This window comes from Cynocephalus volans, chromosome 1 (assembly GCF_027409185.1).
Source record: "Cynocephalus volans isolate mCynVol1 chromosome 1, mCynVol1.pri, whole genome shotgun sequence".
Lineage (NCBI taxonomy): Eukaryota > Metazoa > Chordata > Mammalia > Dermoptera > Cynocephalidae > Cynocephalus > Cynocephalus volans.
The window spans coordinates 272,367,983-272,394,294 of NC_084460.1; the positions used below are offsets into that span (position 1 = coordinate 272,367,983).

Consider the following 26,312-nt stretch of genomic DNA (forward strand, 5'->3'; position numbering starts at 1 on the left):
AATAACAAAGGTCTGTCTTGATAAACTTACCCAGAGTTTTACAATTAAAAATGTTTAAAGGTGTATGTATGTGTGTGTGGTGTAGTGTTGCACATTATACAGGGGATGAGGAGTCAGAACACCATAACTTTTTCATCTTTGGGGCCTCCACTATGGCTCTGTGATCATTCCACTTTGTACCCTGATATCCCACAACTTGAGCTCTTGAAACTTGGGCTGATTTTGTACTCCCACCAGTAGTCTGTGGAGGTAGCTCACCATTTCTCAGCTTTTTCCTCCTTATAGAAGGAAATAGTCTTACAGGAGGTACTATAAAACTGTATCTGATAGACTCATCAGCTCACTTTTGTTCTCTACCCTCCCTCTGTACCCAATTGGTACAGTTTGGAAAACTTATAATTTTGCTGCCACTCCTGTCCTTCTTAGTAGGGTAGATTCGTGGAAGAGAGGAATCCCTTCTCATTTCTAGATGGGATAATATTCCATTGGGAAGAAATAGCCAAGGGAAAAGAAAGGATTTTTTTTCTTTTTTGAAGGGACTAGAACTTTTTACAGCAAATTTGGGTAAGGTTTACAATAATTCAGCTTCATTATATTTATAAAGTTGCCTTTAAAGTCACGAAAGCACAAAGCACTTTAGTGCTTGTAACACTCTTCCATATTATTGTAGGTAACTAAATGACCATGGAATCTGGAGCAGAGAACCAGCAGAGTGGAGATGCAGCTGTAACAGAAGCTGAAAACCAACAAATGACAGTTCAAGCCCAGCCACAGATTGCCACATTAGCCCAGGTATAAAATACATGGAGAGATTCCATGTCTTTTCCAAGAGGAATATGTTTCCAAGAGAATTTAATTTTTATTACACAGATATACAGAGAATGAGCAGAGATGTTCTTAGAATATCAAAATTCCTATTTACTTAGTATTAGCATATGTTTAGAAATTATGGTATAGTATTAATTCAGTAACGTAACAGTAAAATGTATTGTTAAACACTAATACAGTATTTGTAGTGACATGATCCAGAAATAATTATATTTTTAACTGATGGGTAAATTAATGGGCTATCTCAAACAAGAGAAGAAAACCTTGGCTATGACAACTGCTTTTTTTCGTATCACACAGATTTATTTTTGGGATAGGGATGCAGATAATATGAAAGCCTAAGGTTAGTTATATATGTTTAAACTAAAAAATAAGATAAGCAAATAAATTGACTCACAAGTAAATTTTAAGTATGGTAGTAGTTTTTGTTTCCTATATATTTTAAATATAATTCCTGATTCTTTCTGTCTTTGTCTTAAACATCCTATCTTTAAGGGTATACTCTCTCATCCTTATTTTTTTCTTCTCATGTATTTTTTCTCAAATATTTTATTAACAACTATTTACATAGATATGAGTGAGAAAGTAGTTAATATAAAAACCAAATAGCAAATATAAACCTGCTAGGTAAGAGTTTGATACTGCCTTTTTCAGATAAAGACTTCCAGGAAAAATCCTAGCACAAACTCTAGTATGTTTAGCCTCAGTTTCCCCGGTAGTTTAAAAGTTCCTAGAGGAGTCATTGAACAAAAATGAATTTTGGAAAATAGAGGGCTCACCATAGTTGGGATATCTGGCTGAGCTAAAGTATGGGCCAGATACTGGATCTCCAGCAGGAATATAGTCAGGTATGGGCTGCTGTGTTTTCTCCTAAGATCACCAGGGTCTGCCTTCAACTCTCAGGAGTCAGACAAAGCTGAATACACTTGGAGATGAAGTGAATGTACTCAGATGAGGAAGGCTACAGGAATGAAGGGGAGAGAACCAGGATTTAACCAGTACAGACAGGGTCAAGGCAAGCAAGCACAGCTAAGAACCTGGGCTTATTTAGGCATTTTGCCCTCTGGTAAAAAAAAAAAAAAGATGCAATGTCAGAAGGCATCTTGGTGATGACAGTCCTCAACATGTCTGTCTCTTGGGTCACACTATTCTGTCAGGTCTGGTTGTCCTCTAAGTCTGCTGTGTAGTGTCATTCTGGGAATTGCTTTCACCCTAGTCTTTTTCTTGTGGGGTTTGTGTTCTTGATATAGTATAGCATGTTTTCTAATAGTTTCTTGAGAAAGGAGGTTTGACTGGGTAAAGAATTCTTCGTAAAGAAATCATTTTTTTGGAATTTTGAAAGCATTAATCCAGTCAACTTCTAGTGTTGTTATTTGAAAAGACTAAACTTATTTCTTGTTTTGTATCTCTAGTATCTTATAAAATCTTACCTTTGATCACAGTGCTCCAGAATTTCAGAGTCATGGGCATTAGTTTGGATCAGTTTTTATCTGTGCTATGTATTCAGTGGGTCCTTGTGTAGTGGAAACTCATATCTTCAATTCCAGGTAATTTAAATTATTGGATTGATGATTTCTTTTTTCCTCTCTCCTTTCATTTTTCGCTAGGATCCTTGGGAGATGTTATACCTCTTGGACTGTTTCTCTAATTTCCTGATCTTTCCTGTTTTCCACCTTTTTGCTCTGCTTTCTGGAGATTTCCTCAACACATTCCAACCAACGCATCTGTTGAATTTTTTATTTCTACTATTCTGTTTCCAAGAGTTGCTTTTGTTCTCTGAGTAGTCCTTTTGTGTTTTAATAGCATCCTGTTTGTGTTTCACAAAGGCAGTGTTTTCTCTTATCTATGAGAATGTTAATTAGAATTTTTTGTTTTGTTTTTAGTTTTCTTCTCCCCACAGAGATTTTTCTCCATATAGCTCCCCCTCCCCGTGTACACACACACACACATGCACACGTGCATTTGTTTTGGTCTCTATCTTTCATATTAGAAACTTTCTTCAAATGTTTGGTAATTTGTGGTTGTCTGCTTAGGTTTAAAAGTAGGAGACCAAAAAGCTGCATTGGAAATTCCGTGTATGTGTTTGGGTCCTAAGAGCTATGATCTGTGAGCTTCACTGTAGGGTGATTGTCATGATCCCAATGTAAGTATCTTTTAGGTCTTTCCTCTTAGCATTGGTCAGGTTCCCTAGGGAAGCCTTCACTAGTCCCCTGCTTATAGAGTAAAGGCCTGGGGGCCAAGTGAGAGAAGAGGGTTGGTACGACCCACCTTCAGCAATGCCTGCTATTAGGTAGTCAAGATACCCCTTATCCAGAAAATAAATCTCCATTTTTTTGTCAGGGTGGGATAGATTTTTCCACAGGGAGTTGAGGAGGAGATCCAATTGCTTCTCAAAGAGCCATCGACCAGCCTTCCTTATTTTCAGCTTCTCTTTTCACTCCACTTTCTAGGGTGCCATAGATCCTGAGCCTCTTGAGGATTTTGTGGTGCAAATGAGGCTTTCCCTGCCTCAAGCTAATGAGTTGGCCTTCTGAGGTCTATCCAGTTCATTACCATTGTCTACCTGCTTTCCAGCCTCCAAAACTCTATTGCTGTTATCTCCTTTTCCATTCTCCTACACTTGTGCGATATGCCTTAAAACAAAATCAATTTTGTGCAGTTTAATTGAGGACTCAAGAGGGATCAAAATTATATACATATGTTCAATTTTTTATCTTTATCAGGCAACTCAATGGTATTAAAGACTTAATTGGAGTGACATGATCAGATTTCAGATTTAGGAAAGCTAGTATCTACTCCCATTTATATATTTTTAGTTCTTTTTATTCCCAGTTACGGAGTTTTTTTCACTTGCTCATCCAAGTTCCTTAATACATACATTATATATTTTTGACATAATTTTCTCTCATAATTCTGATTTCTGTTACTTTTTAATGTCATTTTTAAATACTAGGAAAATGTAATAAAATTATCAAGCAAATCCAAGATGATTATGATTTGGTCAGTGAACAGGGAAAAACAAATTCAGCCTAAGTAGTAAAGGAAGAAAGTTTATTTAAAACAATAATGAGATATCTTATTTTACTTTTGGAATTTACAGAAATTTTTTAAAGTGGAAGAAAAAACTGTTGGTTTTGTCTATGAGAATGCAAATTTTTATAGGTTTAAGTAAAAAGTTAGATAAAAGGATAATTGTTGTAACTTTCTTGTAATAGGCAAATGAAATCCTAAATGTCCAATACAAGGAATTTATTATATTATGTAATTTTTCCTATTATGCAGTCAGTAAAACCACTGAAGAATTAATGGTGTGGGAAAACATTTATAATGGATTTTAAAGATAAAATAGGTTCCATGATAGCGTGTTATAAAAGTAGAGTGTACATATGTGCCTTAAAAAACATTTAGATCTACTGAAAAATATTAAGTGATTAGTTCTGGGTGGTCAGAATAAGGATTTTTATTTTATTTTTGTGTATCTGTATTTTATAAACTTAACATGAGAAGGAGCCATTATGTAGAATGATCAGGGTAGAAAAGGGATTATTCATTGAGTTAGCTTGTTACATTTAGCCTAGGGAAGACTAAAGGATGAGGACATAATAATTGCTTCAAATATCAGAAGTGCTTTTATATGGAAGTGAGATGAGATACTTTGAATAACGTTAAAGTTGTGGTTCTCAAAATTCAGTCTAAAGGTAAGTATCGTTGGGTCCTTCTTAGAGTCTGACTTTCTAAACAGGGCATCCTGTGTGACTCCAATGCAGGTAGACTCCAGTGCATGAACCACATTTTGAGAACCAGGTAAAACAAAGCAAGACTTACAGTGGCCAAACAGATAAATAAGGAAGGACTTCCTAAGGACTACAAAGATGGAAGCTCATGGTTTTAATCTAGGTGCCAAATACTCTGTCTTTGGTAGTGTGATCTTTTCCCCCAAGATTCCTAGCCAAATATATAACTGCCTGCTAAATATCTCTGTAAATTCAGCTGTCAGATCAATTCTATCATATTCCACCATGACCCCAACCACCCAAAAGCTTGTCCTTCTTGCATTCTCTGTTTCAGTTGATGACAATCTAGTCTGCCAATTCTCTCTCATGAAAAAATCATCTTTGATTTTTCTCTTATCTCCTCCAACCAATCATTCATGAAGCTCTTCATGGTCTGCCTCCAAATTTTCATAAAATTGCTTCTCTCCTTCCCATTCCTACTACTACTACTGCCATATTTCTGGCCTTCATCATCTCACTTTTACTGCATAGGCTTTCTCAGTTGGCCTCTCCACCTTCAGGTTTTTTCCCCCCTGAAATATATATCCTTCACACTACCACTAATAGGATCTATTTAAAATAGAAACCTCACCATGTTATTCAGTGGCTTCCCCAGTACCTTGAGGATAAAATGCAAGTTCTTAAATGTGACATATACAAGGTTTTTAATGACCAGGTCATTTAGTCCCAGACTACCTCTGTTATATTCTCTCTCCCTACTTCCTACATCATATAGTAACACACTTATATGCTCCAGTAGTATTGAACTGCTGGTTATCCCTCTCTGCCATGTATAGACTATGCTGTTTCTCTTTGCTTTTGCCAATACTACCATCTCTGCCTGAAATTCTGTTCCTTTCCCCTGCAAATCATAATAACAACATATCTAACTTGTATTCATGTTTCAAATCCACATTCTTCCCTGGTAGCCTCCCTGCTCTTAGGTTGAGTTGGGTAGCTCTCCTCAGTGTGTCCTTTTTTCTACAGACCTCATTACTCCACTGAATTGTATTTACTTGGTGCCTCTTTTCCCCATTCCTTCACACACACACACCAATAATTTCCTTGAGGTCAGACCCATATCTTTCTCATTTTTATAGATTCAGTTCTAACATTGTTCCTGGCACATAGGTCTCCAATAACTGTTTATACCAAATGAGCAAATAAAATTCGTACCCCTGAATGTATTCAGCAGTACATTCATACCATCTGATAGACATGTATGACTTAAGGGCCCTTTTAATCTGAATGTTGACTCATTAAAATTGCCTTCTTTGTGCCTTACGGAAAAATTCGTTTCTCTTAACATTCTTTCAGTTCTGCCCCTTTGTTCATTCAAGACAAAAACAAATTCTTAAAACATTAAGTGTTTAGTGATTTTGAGAAGGGGAGGAATAGAAATTTTCAATTTATAATACCTGGTAATACTTTCTTATTAATGAAGAGGCATACTTGTAATTGTTTTAAAAGAGAAAATTAAACTGCATGTTGTAAGGTATATATTTGTTCTAGACTAACTAGGTCAGTTTTGCCCAAGTTTAGAAGCAATTAGATGTTAGAACATGACTTATTCAACATGTGATACTCTGAAAACTTTTGTTTCTTCAAAGGTAGAATATCTGTTAACCTCAGATAAACTACATAATCTTTTTGAGCAGTTGTCATTTCTGTCTTTAAAATGGAGATAATCCTTATTACCCCAGTCTTCAGGTTCTTCAAAGAGAAAAATGAGAAATTGGATTTGAAAGCAGGGGAGAAAATAAAGCACCATACAAGTAAAGTGGTATTTAGTATTCAGAGGGAGTCCGTGTTACATATTTTGGCATTACATTAAAATAGCTTTTTGTTTTTTTGTCATTTGAAGAAAGAGTTGAAAATTCTGGGGTGGAGGAGCATTTGTAATTTTTTAATAAATGAAATATTAAATGTAATCATTACTTTCTTTCACATCAGTGAAATACTTATCTAGCAGAAAGTTCATATTTTTGCTTCTAAAAAGTTTTTTCATATTAAATGTGAGAACTCCCAAGGAGATATCTGTGATGGTAATTTTTTTCCATGTTTAACACTGTAGGTATCTATGCCAGCAGCTCATGCAACATCATCTGCTCCCACCGTAACTTTAGTACAGCTACCCAATGGGCAGACAGTTCAAGTCCATGGAGTTATTCAGGCCGCCCAGCCATCAGTTATTCAGTCTCCACAAGTCCAGACAGTTCAGGTATGTGTATAAAAAGTTCTGCATGTATTTTCTTAACTGTTGTTTATAGCCATATTTCTCTCCTTTCTTTAGTTATGAAAATAAGGACACGTCTAGTTCAGAGTTTATTTTACTTGACAGTAAAGGAATATGCCACATCTGTATAGTTACTGCATTTATAGGAACGTATATACACAAAAAAGACATAAAAGAACATGATTTTTTTTAAGCTGCAGAAGAAAAGAATTGATTGGGGAAAATAGCTAAGTACATGGGATAAAGTAGAAATGTTTGGGAGAGACTGTATAGGGCTGATGTACCTCCGTTAAGGAAAATTGAGATCTAAAAATAATAGCTTTATAATTACTTTCTAAATTTGTAATTGAAAAAAAATAAACCCTCCATGAAAAATTAATAAATAACCTTTATCTAAGATATTATTTGAGCTTAGAGATCACAAGAGATCCCATAAGTAATTTGTGAAATTGGCTGTTTATGGTTTTCAGTTAGAAAGTATATAACTTTGTATATAACTTTCAGTGTAGAAAGTATATAACTTATTATCTCAAAGTTAATATACTTTTAAGGTGCATCTTAAGGGTCAAGGATTATACTACACATGTTAACTTATTCTCTGGAGAGATTATTCCTTTGGGTTGGATCCAAAGGGAATGAAGGCACTGTAGACCTCTGAAGGTGACTACTCTACATAACTATGGAACCAAGAGCAGTATAGATCTTTGCAGTTGAGCTTATTGGGAAAAAAAAAAGACTTGAATGTTCATTCAAGTAGGCCATAACCCCAGCCTCCCATTTCATATTTTTTGCTTCACAGTCATCTTCCTGTAAGGACTTAAAAAGACTTTTCTCCGGAACACAGGTGAGTCTTAGGTCCTAGATTTGGAGAGAACTGTTATTAGGAAGGTGAGAGATTATTCTTTATGTCTTTGTCCTTCTCCTCTATAAACATGAAATTTCAAGATTTGTATAAAAACCTTAGAGATCTTCTAGGTCTAGGCTGAACTTGTTACCTACCCAGCCCTTGTCTATTGTTTATATGTAACATTTCTCCCCTCTTCCAAATGGTAGTCCAGAATTACTTTCAGAGAAAGGAAGCTCTGTTTACAGTTAGGGGTGATTGCTAAAATATTCTTCCCCATGGTGAACCAGAATATATCTTTCTAAAACTTTTACCTGATGATCCCAGTTCTGTCCTCAGAAACTAGATTAGAAAGTCTAATTCCTTTTCTGTTGGACTGCTTCCTCTTTCTCATCCCCCACACCCTTCCTATTTTTAAGAAAATTTCCAGACTAAAGAAATTTCTATTTTTCTTAAGCCATTTATTATAGGGTATAGCTTTTCCCCTACCTGGTTGTTTTCTTCTGAGTGAGAACTGTTATGTTTTCCTTGAGCATGGTAGCCAGAACTGATTGGTATTTGTAGAAGGGAGAAGTACCCGCTTTGTCCTGGAAGCATTCTATTAATATCATCAGAGGATAGTTTAGATTTTGGCAGTCATATTATACTTTTTGTTCATTGAGCTACTGTTACTTACCTCTCCTTCATTCTGTTCTTGTACTTTTGGTTTGCTTAAACACTTAAGTGGGAAAAAAGAAAAAGAAAAGAAACTGTTTTCATGTGAAATCACCAAGTTGTATGAATTTTCATATGATACTAGTAATGGAATTTGCTAACAAGTAGGAGATAGTATTGTCCATGTGGAGACCTAAGAATTTGATATTTCTGTGAAATCACCATGACTGAGCATAGTCCTTTGCCTCAGCTCTTATTTCATTGAATGCTCCCTTACCATTCTTCATACTGTGCCATTGCTAATATCCATATCCTTCTCTTGATAATAGTGGAAAGAACTTGACCTGCTAGTCAGACCTAGATTCCAGACCCAGCTTGAGCTTTAATAAGTGACCTAGGGCACATCAACCTTTACGTTCTCTTTTTCACTTATAGAAGAAGACCTTTCTATTAAAGAACACACAAAAATTACCAAAAATACAGCTACAAATTTGCTAAGATTACAATTCTTGTTTGTAATATGTGATATTTAATTGCTGATTGTATTCTTAATTTTATTCTTTATTTTGGGGCAACATAATTTGGAACTGGGGATTGTATGGCCATTAACTTTATAAAAATAGGTATTCATCTTTTTAAGAACACATTTACACTAAGGTGAGCTGTGCTTAGAATTTAAAGTATGTGTATTTTCAAAAGAAAAGTTGGACTTCTTGAAGCCTAGATTCTACAAATATAAACACAAATATAGTATTTTTTTTTTCTTTAAAGGACCTGAACCATCGATAATCTATTAAATTTTAATGGTTATTTTAGCTGGTTAACAGTGATTAGTATTAATAACTAGGAAGTAGTTTACATGAGAAGAGGTGATCAAATAAGGAGAGGAATGGTCCCCCAAGCTTCTAGATGGGAGAATATTAGTATTCCAGAACAAAGTTTCTGAAATGTACAAAGTACATATTTCCTTTTTGACCTTGGTCATGGTGTCGTAACACCACACTGTAACCGACTGAGCTAGCCAGCCAGCCATATATATCTCCTGATGTGAGAATAAGATATTAGGATTTCTGTTTACATATTTTAATCTAAAAAATATTAGAAACTCAGCTATACCATTCATATACGGCTTGACTTTGGTGCCCTTTTTCTTTATGTATATGTATAAGTCACATCTCACAGATTATGTGAGAATCCTCACAAAAATAATGGGAGTTGCACAGTGTATTAGGGTTGAGATTGGCAGCCTCACTTTTCATTCATTAGTTTTGGCCCTATTTCAATATAGTGCAATTTAAATGTGCCACACAGAGGCTATATAGATTATACTGCTTTAAATTATTATATCCATTCCTTCAACAAATATTTATTGATCACATGCTGTGCGCCAGTCACTGTTCTAGGTGCCATGAAAGACAGCAATGAACTAATAATACTTTTCATTTCTCTTGAAGATCACATTTGAGAGAAGAGAGACAGACTATGAAAAAATAAAATATGTCAGGTGAGAATAAGTACTTGAGAGATGAATGAAGCTGGGGAAAGGGATAGAGAATTATGTGGAGGGAACAGTGTTGTATTTTATGTGAGGTGGTCAGAAAACACAGTGAACAGAAACCAGAAGGCAATGAACGAAGCTAAGTCATGCAGATAATAAAAGCAAATCCAAAGGTTTGGAAGTGAGAGTATGCCTAAGATATCAAAATAGCAGGAAGAGTAAGCAAGGAAGAGAGTAGTTGGAGATGAGATTTACAGTGTAAATTTGTCTCCTCTAAAAACTCAAATCTGTACACTTTAAAAACACTAGAAACAGAATTTTCTAAACTGTTCAGAAGTCTTCTAGAGTTTCAGTAGGTGAAACCATCCTATTAGCAAGCAGTAACTGACTTACAGCCAAGGAGATGTAAACACATTAGATAAATCTCATCAAAAGTTTGTATAATTGTTCCATGCAATTGAAAAATTATTATTTTAATTAGTAAGCACAGCCTAAAATGTGGTCACTTTTGTTATCTGTGTATCGAAAGTTACAAGTCCTCTTTTTCAACACTAGCAGGTGTTAAATCACATTTCTGAAAACCCAAGCTTAGAATCAGATTTCTGAATCACTGTTATAACATATTAAGTGATTTTTTAATGAAGCATGTTAAATCATATCATTTTCACTACTAGTGAAAAATTAAATGATTTATCTCTAAGAAGAAATTTAGAAATTAATTTTTAATATTTATACTTTACCTATCTCTTTAAGAACTCTTATCATATAAATAACACACATAAAATTTAAAAATAGAAGGGCCTGGCCTGGCCCGCGGCTCACTTGGGAGAGAGTGGTGCTGATAACACCAAGGCCACAGGTTCGGATCCCTATATAGGGATGGCTGGCTAGCTCACTTGGGAGAGCGTGGTGCTGACAACACCCAAGTCAAGGGTTAAGATCCCTTACTGGTCATCTTTTTAAAAAAATAAATAAATTTAAAAATAGGAATAGATATGCTTATGTAAAATTTTTGTATTTATAAGGGGAATCTGCAAATGAAAGGAGTTTGAAGATCATTGCTGTAGACTTTTACTAAGCTTCTGGGTCCAATGGGTAAAAAACTGTATCTAAACCATGAATCTGAGCTTCACCCAGGGAAATTACTTAAGTGTCCAGGGGAACATGTATAGTTTTAGAAAACATCTAATATTGCCATTGTTTTAATTTAGTTCTAGTCACTGTGGTTTATTTTAAAATTTCAAATAATCAAAACCAGGGAGTTTTTCCCCCCCATATAAATAGGAGGTATGGGTTTTAAACAAAGCAAAAATGAGAAATACATATCTAAAACTTTTCCATCTACAAGTGGTGGATTGGCTTTTTGAAAATTTCTTGACTTACAAGTGGCCAAAGTCAAAGACCTATTTAAGGAACTCAGGAAGAGATTAATATGAGAGGTGACAGGAAATGAGGACCAAGGAAGGGGTTTTATCATTGGAATGTGATAGTAATCTGTGATATTTATCATTGGGATGTAATTTTTATAGTTATTTTTAATAGCCTGTTAAATATACGTTGAGCTATAATTAATAATTATTTATGAAATGGATTTTTGACATTATTTTTTATTAGTCACAGAAATGTGGATCCAGTATGATTTTTTTTTTTAAGATTTCATTTTTTTAGAGCAATTTTAGATTCACAGCAAAATTGAGAGAAAGGTACAGAGATTCCCACATATCCCCTGCCCCCACACATCCCCTACCAGATCAGTACATTTGTTGTAATTGATGAACCCCCATCAACACATTATAATCACCCAAAGTCTATAGTTTACTCTTGGTGTTGGTACATTCTGTAACAGGTATGATTTTTTTGTGTTGTTTTTTTGTTGTTGTTGTTAGAGAGTCCATAGGAATTGGCTTCATATTTCTTTCTTCTCCCTGGATAGTATTCCCAAAGAGGAAATGTGACATTCATTACCTGGTATTGAATAGTTCTGGACGGACAAAATCTTTTAGATCAGAGGAGAGCAACCTTTTTTCTACTAAGGGCCGAAGACTCACTAAATTTGAGAAGAAAAAACAAATCAAAGGCCACATATGAAAAAGTAACATTAATTTACTTTTCTTCAGAACTATCCTGTTTATGTAGCATGTTTTAATGTTGTTTTAGTCAGTTTCAACTTTGAGTGTAGTGTTCCTAAATCACTGTATGTCCTTAAGAGAAGGTTGTAAGAATGGGTCATATAAGAATCCAGCAGAGGGCAGAGAGAAAAAGAGCTACAGAGGAACTTAGTAGATTCTGAGGGGAGTATTAATGAAGGTAATCAACACCTGTCATAGTACCGTCCACTTTGAGTTCAGACTTGTTGTTATCCCTTGCATTTCTGACCCTCTGGGAAGGCCTTTTCACAGTTCCTAACTATGTTGAGTGGGCTAGTTACAGCAGCTACTGATTTTTCCACATGCTTCTTTAGCAGTAACTATAGCATTATTACTCTGCTGAGAGTGACATACTAAATTCAGCCTTGCCCATCTTTTTATCTGTCATTTCTGGATCCATTAAGTGTTGCCTGCTGACTTTTAGGTCGTTCAGACTATACTTTAAAGGGTTTGGATGGGGCATTATTTTATTGTTATAGGTATATTTTGTGAAACATTGCTAGATTTACTTGATTTCATTTTAAAGTGAGTATACGTATCACAAAGCACCATCAAAATGAGTGCCCTCTCTCCAGAACTCTTAGGCTCAGACCACATACAAAATACCTTTGGAATTTCTCAAGTACCTCTGAATATGCTTTTTCTTGGTTAAATCTAATTCTCACTCCAACAACATCATGTGTACCTAGCTGCTGCTGCTGATTAGACTAGCAAAACTTGGCAATATAAATTTGACAGGCATATTTAGGTGAGCAAACTTCTAGTCTAGAAGTGGTGTAAAAATGCCACCAGGTTGCTGCATCTGATAAAACTGGTTTGAGACTGGAACCACAAGGATTTTGATGCTGACAAGGCTGTCTAAAATGGAGATGCTAAGTATTGACAGTGGCTCCACTACTCCCTAGCTTTGTGACTTGAGTAAGTTACTTAACCTCTTTGTGCCTTAGTTCTTTTATCTATAAAATGAATATAATAGTAGTACCAATCTAGCACCTGTATTACTGTATTAAGTTAGTGTAATATACGTAAGTGTATGTAAGTGCTTTTAGCATAGCACCTGGCAGATAGAAACTTACTATTATTATTATTATCCTATATAAAATCTTTATTCACTTATCTTCATTACTTTTCAGCCTAGGGATACTTACCAGAAATGCATGGTTCTTTACCTTGAATTTTTGCTTAAAAACAGTTACAGAATGCTCTCTTTGAAACATGTCTAGACATAGCACAGGACTTTTTCCCAACTTGCTAGAAACTTGTCAGAAAACTAATTTTAGTTGGTAGTTTTGTTTTAACTATAAGAAAAAATTGACAAGTAATACTGATGCATTCAGGATTATTTACATGAAGTCTTAAAAGAAATTAAGCTGCAGACATTTTAGATTCTCTGACTTCATCTTAAATAGTCTATAGGGTTATTAAAGGGGAGTGGAGAGTGATTAGTGTGGTTGTCTTTTATAAAAACTGATTTTTTTTATACTGAAGCATGTATAAGGTTTATATATGTCCTTTTGTGTTTGACTTTTTCTTAAAATTCATAAAAATTTTATTAGAACTAAATTTGATTATCAAGATAAAGTTCTTCTTTATTTTCAGATTTCAACTATTGCAGAAAGTGAAGATTCACAGGAATCAGTGGATAGTGTAACTGATTCCCAGAAACGAAGGGAAATTCTTTCAAGGAGGCCTTCCTACAGGTATGGAATTTAATAGTGAGAGTTTAGAATCAAAGATGTACAGGAAGCCTTAGGTAGATGCAGATAAAGAGATGTCAGAAGACCAGTTAGCTGCTCCAGTCAGTATTTTACAGATTGATTCTGTTCATCTTGAGTTATTTCTCTCAAATAAGTCGAAGCTTTCATACAGAAAGAGAGCACTTCTTACTCTGAATAGTCCTAGATAAGCACTGATGTTTTTTTCTGCTTCTGTCTTTGTAGACTGCTGGCTGCTGCCTTTATGTTAATAAGTCTTTATGTTGATAAGGTTATGGCATTTCTAGTTATATGCCAGTTCTGAGGCTATGCTATTAATCTGCTTAGCAGCATGTTTGCAAACCATTTTTTATGCCATGGTACTCTGCAGATAACTATTAGTTTGATAGTTGTTTCACGGTGATGCTTTGCTAACATCCCCTAATTTTAGGGGCACCTCACTATAGTTTTTGTGTTTAGCTATAGCTATATATGTTGCCTAGTCCATGCCCTGCCTCTAGTGTGGACCAAAAAACCATTTTATATGTAGAAATTAGCTCCATATTCAGTATCTCTAGGAAGAGTGTTTCCACAAATCTTGGTAGGCTTACTTCAGAGTATAATAAACTTCAGGCTTATAATTATCCTCTTTGTTGTTAATCTAAATTATTTCTATCTATGTATATTTCTATTTTTCAAAGGGGTGGTTGATTTTTTTTTCCCCTCTTAGCTACTAAGCTAAGCCTTTTCTCTATTCTTATAATTAAATTAAGGATCCTAAGTGAATATCAATAAATTGATATTGTGGTCTTAAGAAGTATTATGTTACCAGGTTTATGTTGTATGCATTTATACTCATAATTTCTTTCATTTGAAATATAGCTAGTGTTAGATTTTAACTTTGAACCATATTTCATGTTAGTATATAACACATTTGATCATGAAGCAAATCCAACCAGGTACTAAGAAACATACTACATGGCTTCTCTCTCTATAAATTCTAGGCAAACTTTAGTGGAGGCCTTATACGAGCTTTATATTGAAAAAACATCTTTTAATTGCCTTAATTGGCTTGTAGCCTAAATCTTAGCAAAGGTTATTTAAATAATGACACCATAATAATCAAATGAAAGATGCTGTGAGACCACACATATGTAGAGAAAGGACTGTTGTCATGAAAAATAATGGTATCTTCCCTTTGAATCAGTTTCCACACTAGGGTGCCATTATTTTAAGTTTATTAATTCTTGAAGCCTAACCTCTGTGTCCTGATTATAACAAGGTATTTAACAAACTTATGATATGCTTGCAAAGTTGGAGAAATGGGGATTAATTGATAATACAAGATGAGTTTTTATTGGAACAACCCACCTTTATAGTGATTCATTTATATCCAGAAGGAGTTCTTGAAGGGCTCTCCATTTGGTCTCGTTTAGCTTGGTATTTTTACCAGTAATTTAGCTGAAAACGTAGAAGTCATGCTTATCAAATTTGCAAGTGACAGAACCTTAAAGGGTTAAGTACCCTGATGGATAGGAGAATAAGAACTTTGAAAGATCACAGCAGCCAAAGAAGAGAGAGACTGAAACAAATAGGATGAAATGGAAGTGGTAATTGTAAAGTTTCTGAACTTGAGTATACAATAAAACCAGTTATTTAAATACAGGATTCTGGATTAAGAATTCATTTGAAAAAGATAATTACACAGGTAAATATAAAAGCCAAAATTATATAGTTTGGGTTTGTAACTCCTTTTTTTCTATATAATTTGAAAGACAAAGGCATAAAACAATATTACTATAAAGCTATGTTAATAAGCACACAATGTGTGAAGATTTCATTTGTGATAACACCACCACAAAGGGTCAAAGTTTTGGTAGACTGTTAAAGCTAAATATTAATTCACACTAGTTTGTTATAAATTTAAGATATCAAAAATTACTTCGCTTATGGTTTTTTCCCCCTCTTCAGTGTGATTATATTATTCATTTGAAATATGGTAAGGTTCATGAATTTTTGTTCCATTTGAATTTTTCACCCATCCTTGTTAACTGTCTTTTTTTTTTTTTTGTGGCAGCTGGCCAATATAGAGATCAAAACTTGGTGTTAGCAGCACCACACTAACCAACTGAGCTAACTGGGCAGCCCCTTCATTTTAGTTTCTTGAGTATGTGGAACATTCACATGAATCCAAAATTCAGAATTGTACAAAAAAGTGTACGCAGTAGTGCCCCCGTCATCCTTCTATCCTTTTCACCACTTTCCTACTCACCCCCCAGTAGACAACTAAACTTATTAAACTTTGATTTATCCTTCCTGATTTTTTTCCTTGAACAAATGAGCAGATACATGTATATTTTCTTACATAAATGATACCATGCTATATTCATTTGGATGTGCCATAGTTTATTCAAGCACTCTCCTATATGTGGGCATATAGATTATCTTGAGTGTTTTGCACTTACAAATACTTGCTACCATGAATAACCTTAGGCAAGTGTATTTTCATGTTGTTGGAGGTAGGGTAAATTCCTAGAAGTGGGACTCTTGAAGATAAACACATGAAGTTTTCTTAGATGTTGCCAACTTCCTTCCATGGGGGGTTGTGCCAATTTTATACTTTGAGCAGCAGTATATGAGAGTGTCTGTTTTCTCAACAACTTTGCTAATATCTTGTATACTTTTTTACTTTTACCAATCTAAGAACTGAGAAGTTAAAAATCAGGTTTTTGGTCTTTTTTTTCTCTCAGTTTGTAAGAGTTCTTTATTTATTAGGGATGTAGCCCTTTTATTTGTGATATATGTCGTTTTTTCCTAGTATTGTTGATTTTTTTTTTTTAACTCGGTATTTGCAATACAAAAGGATTTTTTTTTTTTTTAGTCAGTTTTATTGATCTCTTTTTTGCACCTGGGTTTTGAGTCATAGCCTTTCCTTACATTCAGGTTAAAGAGAATTCATCTTTGTATTTTGTAATACAGTCATTTCTCAGAATCTGTGGGGAATTGGTTCCAGGACTTCCCTCAGATACCAATATCCACTGATGCTCAAGTTCCTCATAAAAAACAGCATAGTATTTGCATATAACCTATGTACATCTTCTCGTATACTTTCAGTACAGGTGTACTTTTTTTTGAATATTTTTGATTCAGAGTTGGTTGAATCCATGGATGCAGAACCCATGGATACAGGAGGCCAACTGTACTTGTATGGTTACATTTTGCCATATAGATTGATCCCTGATCTATTGGAGTTTATTCTTGTAATTCATACATTTGAAACTTCTGTCCTAAGCACTAGCAGATTTCAGCCAGTTTTCTGATTTGTAACTATTATTTGTATCTTGCCAGTAAATTTTGTTTATATTTTAATTAACATATTTCTCTATTTTCCTAGGAAAATTTTGAATGATTTATCTTCTGATGCACCAGGAGTGCCAAGGATTGAAGAAGAGAAGTCTGAAGAGGAGACTTCAGCACCTGCCATCACCACTGTAACGGTGCCAACTCCGATTTACCAAACTAGCAGTGGACAGTATAGTAAGTAATAGATACTTCTGTTTTGAAAAGTGAGAAGAAAACTAATGCTTGCATTCTGTTTAAAGGAATCATATAAGTGCCAAGTGTTTTCTCAGTCTTGCTGCCATTATTAAATATTTCCTTTACTGTTCAATATGCAAAGCTCTATAATGGAAGTATTTTCTTCAGTTTTAGTTAGGATTAGGCAAGTACGTAAGCCCTGTAGACATCCCTTCGTTTCGTGCAAATGCATGAAGAGTCTGAAGTTTTTCGAGCCACTAATTGAGACTCTAGATTTTACTCCGTATGTATGACATTGAGAGAACATAAATTTCTTCAGATAAAAAAAAAAAATCATTCTTTGAATACGTTTAAAGCTAAAAATGGTCTCATTCATCTATTTTAATAATTTCTCTTCCCTTCTAAAAGTAGCATTTTAAAATCTTTGTATTTAATAATGATTCAAGTGAGGGTAGGAGTGACTTGGTTACAGTCTTCCAGCACATTCAATTATTATTCCTTTTCATATAAAAGGTAGTATAGTGAATTATGATAACGTAAACAATAAGTACTGCTGAAATTAATAGGACACTTTGCCTTTTGGCTCACAGAAAGCAAAAGTTTCTCTTGTAGTATTATTAAAGTTTCCATTTCTATAAGTTTCTGTCTGGCACTTAGGTCTTTCGTCTTATCTCTTTTACCTCTTCTTATCTTTCACTTAAATCTGTTATAAGTTACTTTTGAATTCTGCTTTTTGATCAAAGGCATTTGTGTGAATGGTACTTTTTTCTCTCTTTTCTCTATACTTTGCCTTTCAAAGTGTCTCATACATTGTTTTCTTCATTTTGATTGTTCATTATACACAGTGCTGCCCAATATATAGTATTCCCTTTCTCCACCTTAATTACAAATTAAGTGTACATACAAAGGTACTTCAAAAAGTTCATGGAAAAATAGAATTAAAAAATAATATGAATCTTTCCACGAGCTTTTTGAAGTACCCTCATCTTGAAACTCCTTTGCTTCATTAGTTTTCTAATGCTCTGATGTAATCTATATTAGAAATATATATAAGAAGTTTGACTCCCAGGTTACTAGTTTTTAAGTTGCAGCTCAACCTTGGTTTGCGTAACTCTTAATTTGCATTCCAACTGTATTAAAAACAGATTCCCAAATAGCTAACTTTTTTAGCTCTCCTAAAGATGAAGCTTTTGACAGTAAGTAAAAGGAAGGCATTTTTGACTACACTTCTTGTCAACGGTCTAAGCTCAATGACCTCAGCCATCTTTTTCCTTCATAAGTCCTTTGTTGTCAGATATAAAGAGGTAAATCTCTACACCTGTATGTTTGTGTGTGTTTATATTTTTAGATAGCCTCAGATCCAGATAATTTTAGTTATTCAAGATGTGTGTTCGAAGACATTGATATGTGACATTTCTTTTTCCTGTACTTCAGCATACCTAGGGATATAACATACTCCTGTCAGTAACAGAGATTCTCACTTGAACTAGAGCCTGCTCTTCAGGAAAGAGGCATAGCAGAATCTGAAAGAGGGAAATGAAATTTAGAGAAGTACCACCATCCCCTTAGATGTTTAATTTGACACACCCTTCTCCTCCTTGCTAACTTTAAGATATTAATAATTTGAGATTTTTAAAGCTTTATTTTTTGTCTTTTCCCTTCACCTCTCTATATATGCACACATGGCTTTGATGGAACTGATTTAACATTATGTTCTTGATTTTAGTTAAGAAGCAATTGAGTACTCACACCTACAGCAATATTTATATATTTCTTAACTTATAAAACAAATAGTTGTCAAAATTCAAACGTTAGAGGTTTATAACATTAATAAGTAGTAAAAATTGTCTTCTTCCCTCCTCAGTAATAAGAGTGGTATGTATATCCCCCCCTTCTTTTTCCCCTTCTTTTTCATTGTGTTTATATATACATGTTGTCATGTACATATACATGTTGTTATATTTTTTACACAAGTGAGAACTACAAGTCAGGCACAGAAAGAGAAATATCACATGTTCTCACTTACTTGTGGGAGCCAAAAATAAATAAATAAATATACAAACAACCTGGGGGTGGGGAGGGAAGAAGACACAACAATTACAATTCCTTGAAGTTGATACGACAAACAAACAGAAAGGACATTGTTGGGAGGGAGCAGGGAGAGGAAGGAGGGAGGGAGGTTTCGGTGATGGGCCACAATAATCAACCACATTGTATATCGACAAAATAAAGTAAAATAAAAAAAAAAAAGAACTACATTATTTATATATCATATAGATATACACACATATAGTTATGTATATTGTTTCTTTAACAGTTGCATCATGTTTCAACTGTATAAATATAACATTTATGTAAACATGCTCCTGCTGATGAATATTTAGGACATTCCTGCTATTTCAAACAACATCACATAAACATCTATATATGTGGTAGTGTCTCAGTGGGATAGCATCCTAAGAATAGAATTGTTGAATTGAAGCATATCCTGCCCAATTGCCCTTCCAAGTGGATGCATTAATTTGCATTCCTTCCATAAATTGGTTGGTTTTTTTTTTTTTTTTTTTTTTTTTTTTTTTTTTTTTTTTAATGCTGGTACTAGCTTTATCTATTACTTGGTTCGCTGTCCTAAATAGTAAAGTTTTGTTAGAGAGATTCTCCTCCTAGGTAGAAAAATATGTTTCTGTCATTTTGAACTTGAATTTTTGTTTCACTAAATAAAACTAACTCATGATGTTTTTGCTCTTTATTTTGGCTACTCAGAATCTCAACTAAGTTCATGCTCAGTTTTATTTCTTTTCTTAGTTTAGATTTTCTGGTAGAATTGTTATATAGACCTGGAGACACGTCAGTTACTTGACTTATCTTTTTATTCTTGTTTTAATGAATTCAGTTTTATTGAAAGCTAGCTCAAATCCTTTTGGAATAATCATCTGTATAAATAAATATATAGCAAAATTATGTTCAATAGGATCAGACTTCAGTTTTCTAAGTACTGTTTTCATATACATGACCTCATTTGGTGTTTACAACAATAGTACTTAGTGGCTAGAACCAGTTTTTATTTTAACAGAAGAGGTAACAGAATCAGAAAATAGCTTAGTGATGGAATTTGGACTAGAACCTAAATCTTCTCATATGTAGTTTCCTACTTCTTTCCTCCCATGCTCAGTTCATTGGTTTGTAGCCAAGAAGAAAGTGGTGTGTTAAATACAGTGGCATTTACTTATTAACTCTATATGTGAAATTGTGGTTTGATTATGGTAACCTTCTGATTCTTTCAAGTAATCTTGAAAATTAATCTTTGAATAGTTCTTATACATTCCTTTTTTCCCCTTGGTCTAAAATAAAACTTCTGGGATTAGCTAAAGTGGATGAATATGTATTTGCCAGTGTCTTAAATTCCACAAGTATTATTTTGCTAAACTAACCAAATCATAGCCATTAACTCTTCTTATTTCTTGATTGAGCACTGGATAATCATCATTTTTCATGTACAGATGACTCAAGATACTGTAGTTTCCCAGAGCTGCTGACAATTCATCCCAATTTCCTTCTAATAGACAGTAACATGATTAAGTCAGACATGTTGACCTTCTTACATTTTTTGCTTTTCTCTTATTCAGTTAAAATCCATTATGCAGTTTTATATGTAATACTGTGGTTTTTGGTCCTTCTCTTTCTGAAAAACTTGACCCTTAGTGCGGAGGTTGTCTAGAGAGGATCCAACCACCTATCTCAATGCTGGTATCTGAAGGATTACTTCTTCCAAATAACAATCTATTTCTTTTTATTAACTTTTCCACATACTGTAGCATAAAGTTGGTTTCAGTTTTTTATAAAGTGAAATATGTATTAGAATGAGCAAAAGTTTATTTTGTAACATGAATGTCAAGTGTGGTTAATTAGTGAATAATCAACAAAGGATCCTATATGAGAATGTTTGTATATAACTTAGAAATGATAGTAAATGTTTTTTTCTAAATGATAATCTTGAGTTCTAATTTTAAACTCCACAAGAGAATGTGATAATTAAGGTCCATGGGATATTTCAGTTGTTTCATCGAATTGACTTTTTGATATAGTTTATGAATTGCTAGAAAACTTAGAGAACAGAATGCACTGATGAACTGCTTTATTAACAAATATTTATTGAGTACCTGTTACATGCCTACCACTGTGCCAAGTATGTGAAAGCAGAGAAGAAAAATTACATTTCCTACCCTCAAGAAACATTTTCACTAGTGGGGCAACAAACAATATATTACGTAGTTAATGCTAGAATAAAGGAGAGTATGTATCACAAAGTGGAACCTCCTCAGAACCAAATAACTTCAAAAGAAATTTAACATTTTCCGACTTACCTGTTTTTAAAAAATTAACGGGCATCATTATTATAAATTATATAGTTCATAAAGCACATTTCTGCTGTAGAAATTGGATGTGGGTTTCCTGAGCAGAAAGTTACTTGAGTATACCAAATCCTTCCTGGTTACTTGCTATAAAAATTTCTCCTAGATTATGTCTTGCAAATCAATCTAGATTGAATTTAGTATGTTTAAAAAGTCTTATATGGTATTAATTAAACTTGTAACAATAAAATCCATTGGGTTTTAGTTGCCATTACCCAGGGAGGAGCTATACAACTGGCTAACAATGGTACCGATGGGGTACAGGGCCTGCAAACATTAACCATGACCAATGCAGCTGCCACTCAGCCTGGTACTACCATTCTACAGTATGCACAGACCACGGATGGACAGCAGATCTTAGTGCCCAGCAACCAAGTTGTTGTTCAAGGTAAGGAAATTGAGAATTCACAGATGTGGTAAGTTCTTTGAAAGATTAAAATTTTATAAGCTTTCAGAAAAGTAAGTATATTATAAAGCACTGTTAAAGTATAGTGAATTTTTCTTTAATATAGATAATGTATTAACATGAACTCTTCCGTTATTCCAGTTGGACCAAAATGTCATGGCATAAAAACAACTATTTTCAGTTTTTAAAATATAACATCTAATTTAACACCTTTAGTGGGGATAGGAGAAACAGGATAGGTTAGAAGGAAAGACAATGAAATCAGGAGTTAGGAAAGATACATTTTAGATCTAACTCAGCATGGATCTGCTATCTGACCTTGAGCAAGCAACAGCCTTTCTAGGCCTCTTTTTTTTTTTTTCTTGTGTGTCAAATGAGAGTTGTGTTAAATCACTGGTAAGAATCTTCAGAGTTTCAGAATTCTGTTTCCCTGCTTTTAACTCAAAAGAAATGTGGGTCCTTTTTTCTAAGATCATCCATTTTTATTTCACAAGAAAACATTATTTCCAAAAGATCTTATTTTACACCAGTATGCAAACCTGCTGGTGTTTAGAAAAAAAGTTGTAGTTAAATCCTTGATTAACTGTTGAAATAGCTTTTTTCTAGTTTTTGATTTGTTTTTTAAATTTTTTTTTCTTATATTTCAGGAATCTTTATGGATAGGAGTTGGCCATCTTTCTTTAATTCATTTGAATATTTTAAAAATATAATTTGTGCCAGATTGGAAATTTGCAGATTGAGGAAATAAGAAACTTGTTTCTAAAAATGTTTTTATTAATAATAATGCACTTTGCCTGTTAGGTAATGACAGTTGTATCCCTTCACCATTGATAATAACTTTTGAATAATCCTAAAACACCAAACTAGAGAGAGTCATAATTTATTTAAAGGGCCCTAATGTATTTACAGAATATATTCTGTTACTAAACAAATAATATTTGAAAAAGATAATATTTTGCTTATTAATGGGAGTAAAACACCTTTTCACTTTACATGCAGGTACTCAAAAATTGTAAACAGGATGTCAGTGAATTTGAATTCTGAACGTCAGTTTGAAGATGGTAACATGTTTAGTATATAAATCTTTTCCGCTCAAACTACCCATTTTAATTGACATCAATAACTAATATGGATAATATTATAAACAACTTTCAAATTCTCTCAAATAATATTAGGTTCCTTATTCTTTGGAGAGCATATTATTAAGCTGTTTTTAGAAGCAATTTGACAAATATTGATGTGTTTCTTTTCACAAATGGTGGATCAGTTAGTTAGAAAAATAAAACTTCAGTTTATTTACCCATTATCATTTACATTAAAATAATATGCTTACAAGTAATATAATTGACATCAGTTGGTACACTTTTTCATACTTTCAGTTTTGTTTCAACTAGAAATTTACAATAGTTGACCATAATGCTTTATTTTCTCTTCCATTTTGCTATTTTATGAAAAATCATGGTCGTTTTTATGTCGTGGCAAGAGTCTACTTGAAATTTTTTAATATGAATTTACCAATATCAAAGGAAGACATTGAGGACTATACTCTATCTAGGAAGATCATCAAAGCTGTGCCCTACTTACCTTTTAGACTTAAGGTTGGTAAGCATGTTAACAGAATAGAACTGCATTCCAGTGAAAGATAAATATAAGAACCAACAGATGTAGGTTAAGACCTTTTTCACCCAAGTGCCTATACTAATAATTCATTAAATTGGGAATTATTTATCAGTAATGACCCAAAGAGTGCTGATTGTTTCAACATTTTAGCCAGAATCGCCTGTTCCTTTGTTTCCCTTTTGATCCAAAATGTTTAGATTGATGATTGACACACATAGTTTAATCAAGTTGCAGTATTTCTGTGTCTTAACACCCTGCTCACTATTCTTCTTCTCAGCTGCCTCTGGAGATGTACAAACATACCAGATTCGCACAGCACCCACTAGCACTATTGCCCCTGGAGTTGTTATGGCATCCTCCCCAGCACTTCCTACACAGCCTGCTGAAGAAGCAGCACGAAAGAGAGAGGTTCGTCTAATGAAGAACAGGTACATAAATTGCATTTACTTAGATTGTTGTGAGTCAAGTATGTCCTCAAATTCTGCCAGACATGTGTCTTTACACCTACTGGTAATAGGATATTTGCACTGAATTTTTTTTTCTGGTAGAATTATAAGCTTTTGCTAAAACTTCGTTATTTAATGAGCTGTACTTACAGAATGGCTAATGGGATTATGGATCAATCTCCAATCATAGTTTTTTCCCATGCAATTTCCCCACAGATTTAATGCACAACTTTGCTACATTTGCAATTGCCCCAACCAACTAGCTAGCTTGTTTTAAAATTGTTTCTTTTCTTGAATAGTATTGTTCAAGAAGATCAAGAGTTTCATATATGTATATTAACATTAAATATTTTAAATTTTATTTATATTAAATTTATTTGTAATAAATGTATGATGGCCAGTCCATGTTTCAATGAACATTATCTTTACTAAAACCTAAAGATTCTTCAAAAATAGATTAATTTTAAGAATACCATGTTACTGACAAAGCCTTAAAATAGATATACTTAGTTTTCAGCAATGAAAATACCGCATATCAAGATCTATGAAATGTGGGCAAAGCAGTTTTCAAAAAGGAAATTTATTGCTATAAATCATTTTGCCATCAAAAAACAGAGTAAAGTCACTAAATATTTAGCTTAGGATTTTAATATGGAATGACTAAGACAAACAGAAAAGAAAATGAAACAAAGATGTATAAAGATATAAAAATATTCTGCTGTTCACCCCAAGATTCTTCAAACACTGTGATGAGAGAAACATAGAGATTGAAACATAGAGAACTGAGATAATATGAATGATTCCATGAACTTTTTGGCATCAGGTCCTGGCTTTACTGTTTTGCTGTGACTTTGGGATAACTTATTAATCTTCTAAACCTCAGTTTTTTCTCCTTTGTAAAATGGGATTCCACAATCCACCCATAGTGTTGTTCCAGTAGTCAAGTAAGATAATTCCTTTGAAAGCACTTTGCAACCATAGTGCTCTGTTGAAGTGCTTCTTTTTTGTGCGATTTCATGTTTCACCTCTATCAACCTTTTTGTTCCTAAAATATTTTTGGCTGTCACAGTGTTAGTAAATTATATCTAAGCCATGAGATATGGCAGAGCTTTTCTAGGATATTAGGAAAAGAGTTGGAAACAAGCCAAGTGACTTTTGTTTTATTATTTTTTTGTGCTCCATCAATCTGTGATTTTAAGTGTTTTTTATAATACTAAACAGAAGCATCACAGCTGCTTTTATATTTAAGTGTATTTTAGAATATAAATTAAACTGTTCTAATATAGGACAACAGCACTTATTAAAGAAAACAGGAGACATAGCAGAGCAATCAGAAAGTAAATCCTTTTTATTATAAAAACAACAAAAGAACTTCAGATTATGTCCGTGGAGTTTGGCTCTGTGAAATAAAAATGTTTCCCTCTTAAACAGAAAAGACTAGGGAGGTGCTGTAATTATAGTGCGTGAGAAGGCAACACTATTACTTCTTATCTGTTCCATTATATAGAGGCCAGCCCAGAGCACTGCTCATTTGTGAAAACAAGTTGACTGGCAGACCAAATTTCCTCTTTATTTTTTCTTTAGATGTATGATCTCCTCCCCACCAGCCCTCCACCAAATTTGGGACAGGGCACACCTAGCTGTAGTTTCTAACAACCTTTGTGTGCGTGAGATCTTCAGGGAAAGTACCTCATTTACCACGGATTCTTTAATAAAATACTTTTGCTTGGATTTAGTTAACACTATCCTTAGAAAAGGAAACTTCCCATTGATTCTACTGTAGTTCCCTTTTCCCTTCATTACCAGATTACTGCTGCTTTTACTTTTTTGGCTTCCGTTCACTGGAATCTGGCTTCTGTGACCACTGTACCACTCATGTCTATAAAAAGGTATAGATTCCCACATGGCAAGTCTAGTATTCTCTTTTCATGTAATTTTGCCTCTATGGAGTATTTGAGACTTTTGACTGCACATTCCCCTAAACACTTCTTTGGCTTACTCAACTGGTTTTCAGACTAACTTTCAGATTTTCCTTTGAAACCTTAATCCATACCCATATATTTCATGCATTACCTATATGTCGATACCTCCTAATTCTGCACATTCTGGCTTTGATCTTTCTCCTGAGGTACTATGTATTCTTTACATATTATATATTATTTTTAGTAATTCTACCTACAATGTAGTAAAAGCTTATGCACACTTTACAGAGGAGAA

At 33.9% G+C, this 26,312-nt stretch overlaps 1 protein-coding gene across 3 annotated transcripts in view; it reads left to right on the top strand.

Moving 5' to 3' along the window:
* CREB1 (cAMP responsive element binding protein 1) overlaps window positions 1-26,312 on the top strand; it is a 63,663-nt gene that overhangs the window by 16,591 nt on the left and 20,760 nt on the right. For 2 of the 3 annotated variants that reach the window (XR_010021505.1, XM_063077138.1), the window contains exons 2-8: window positions 671-792; window positions 6,676-6,822; window positions 7,637-7,681; window positions 13,580-13,680; window positions 17,069-17,211; window positions 21,829-22,011; window positions 23,927-24,077. Coding sequence is in view for 2 of the 3 variants with exons in the window: in XM_063077138.1 (XP_062933208.1) it covers window positions 679-792; window positions 6,676-6,822; window positions 7,637-7,681; window positions 13,580-13,680; window positions 17,069-17,211; window positions 21,829-22,011; window positions 23,927-24,077 (884 nt within the window). In the remaining variant the exon portion in view is untranslated. The remainder of the gene's footprint in view (window positions 1-670; window positions 793-6,675; window positions 6,823-7,636; window positions 7,682-13,579; window positions 13,681-17,068; window positions 17,212-21,828; window positions 22,012-23,926; window positions 24,078-26,312) is intronic. The other variant, XM_063077151.1, reaches the window with a different exon arrangement.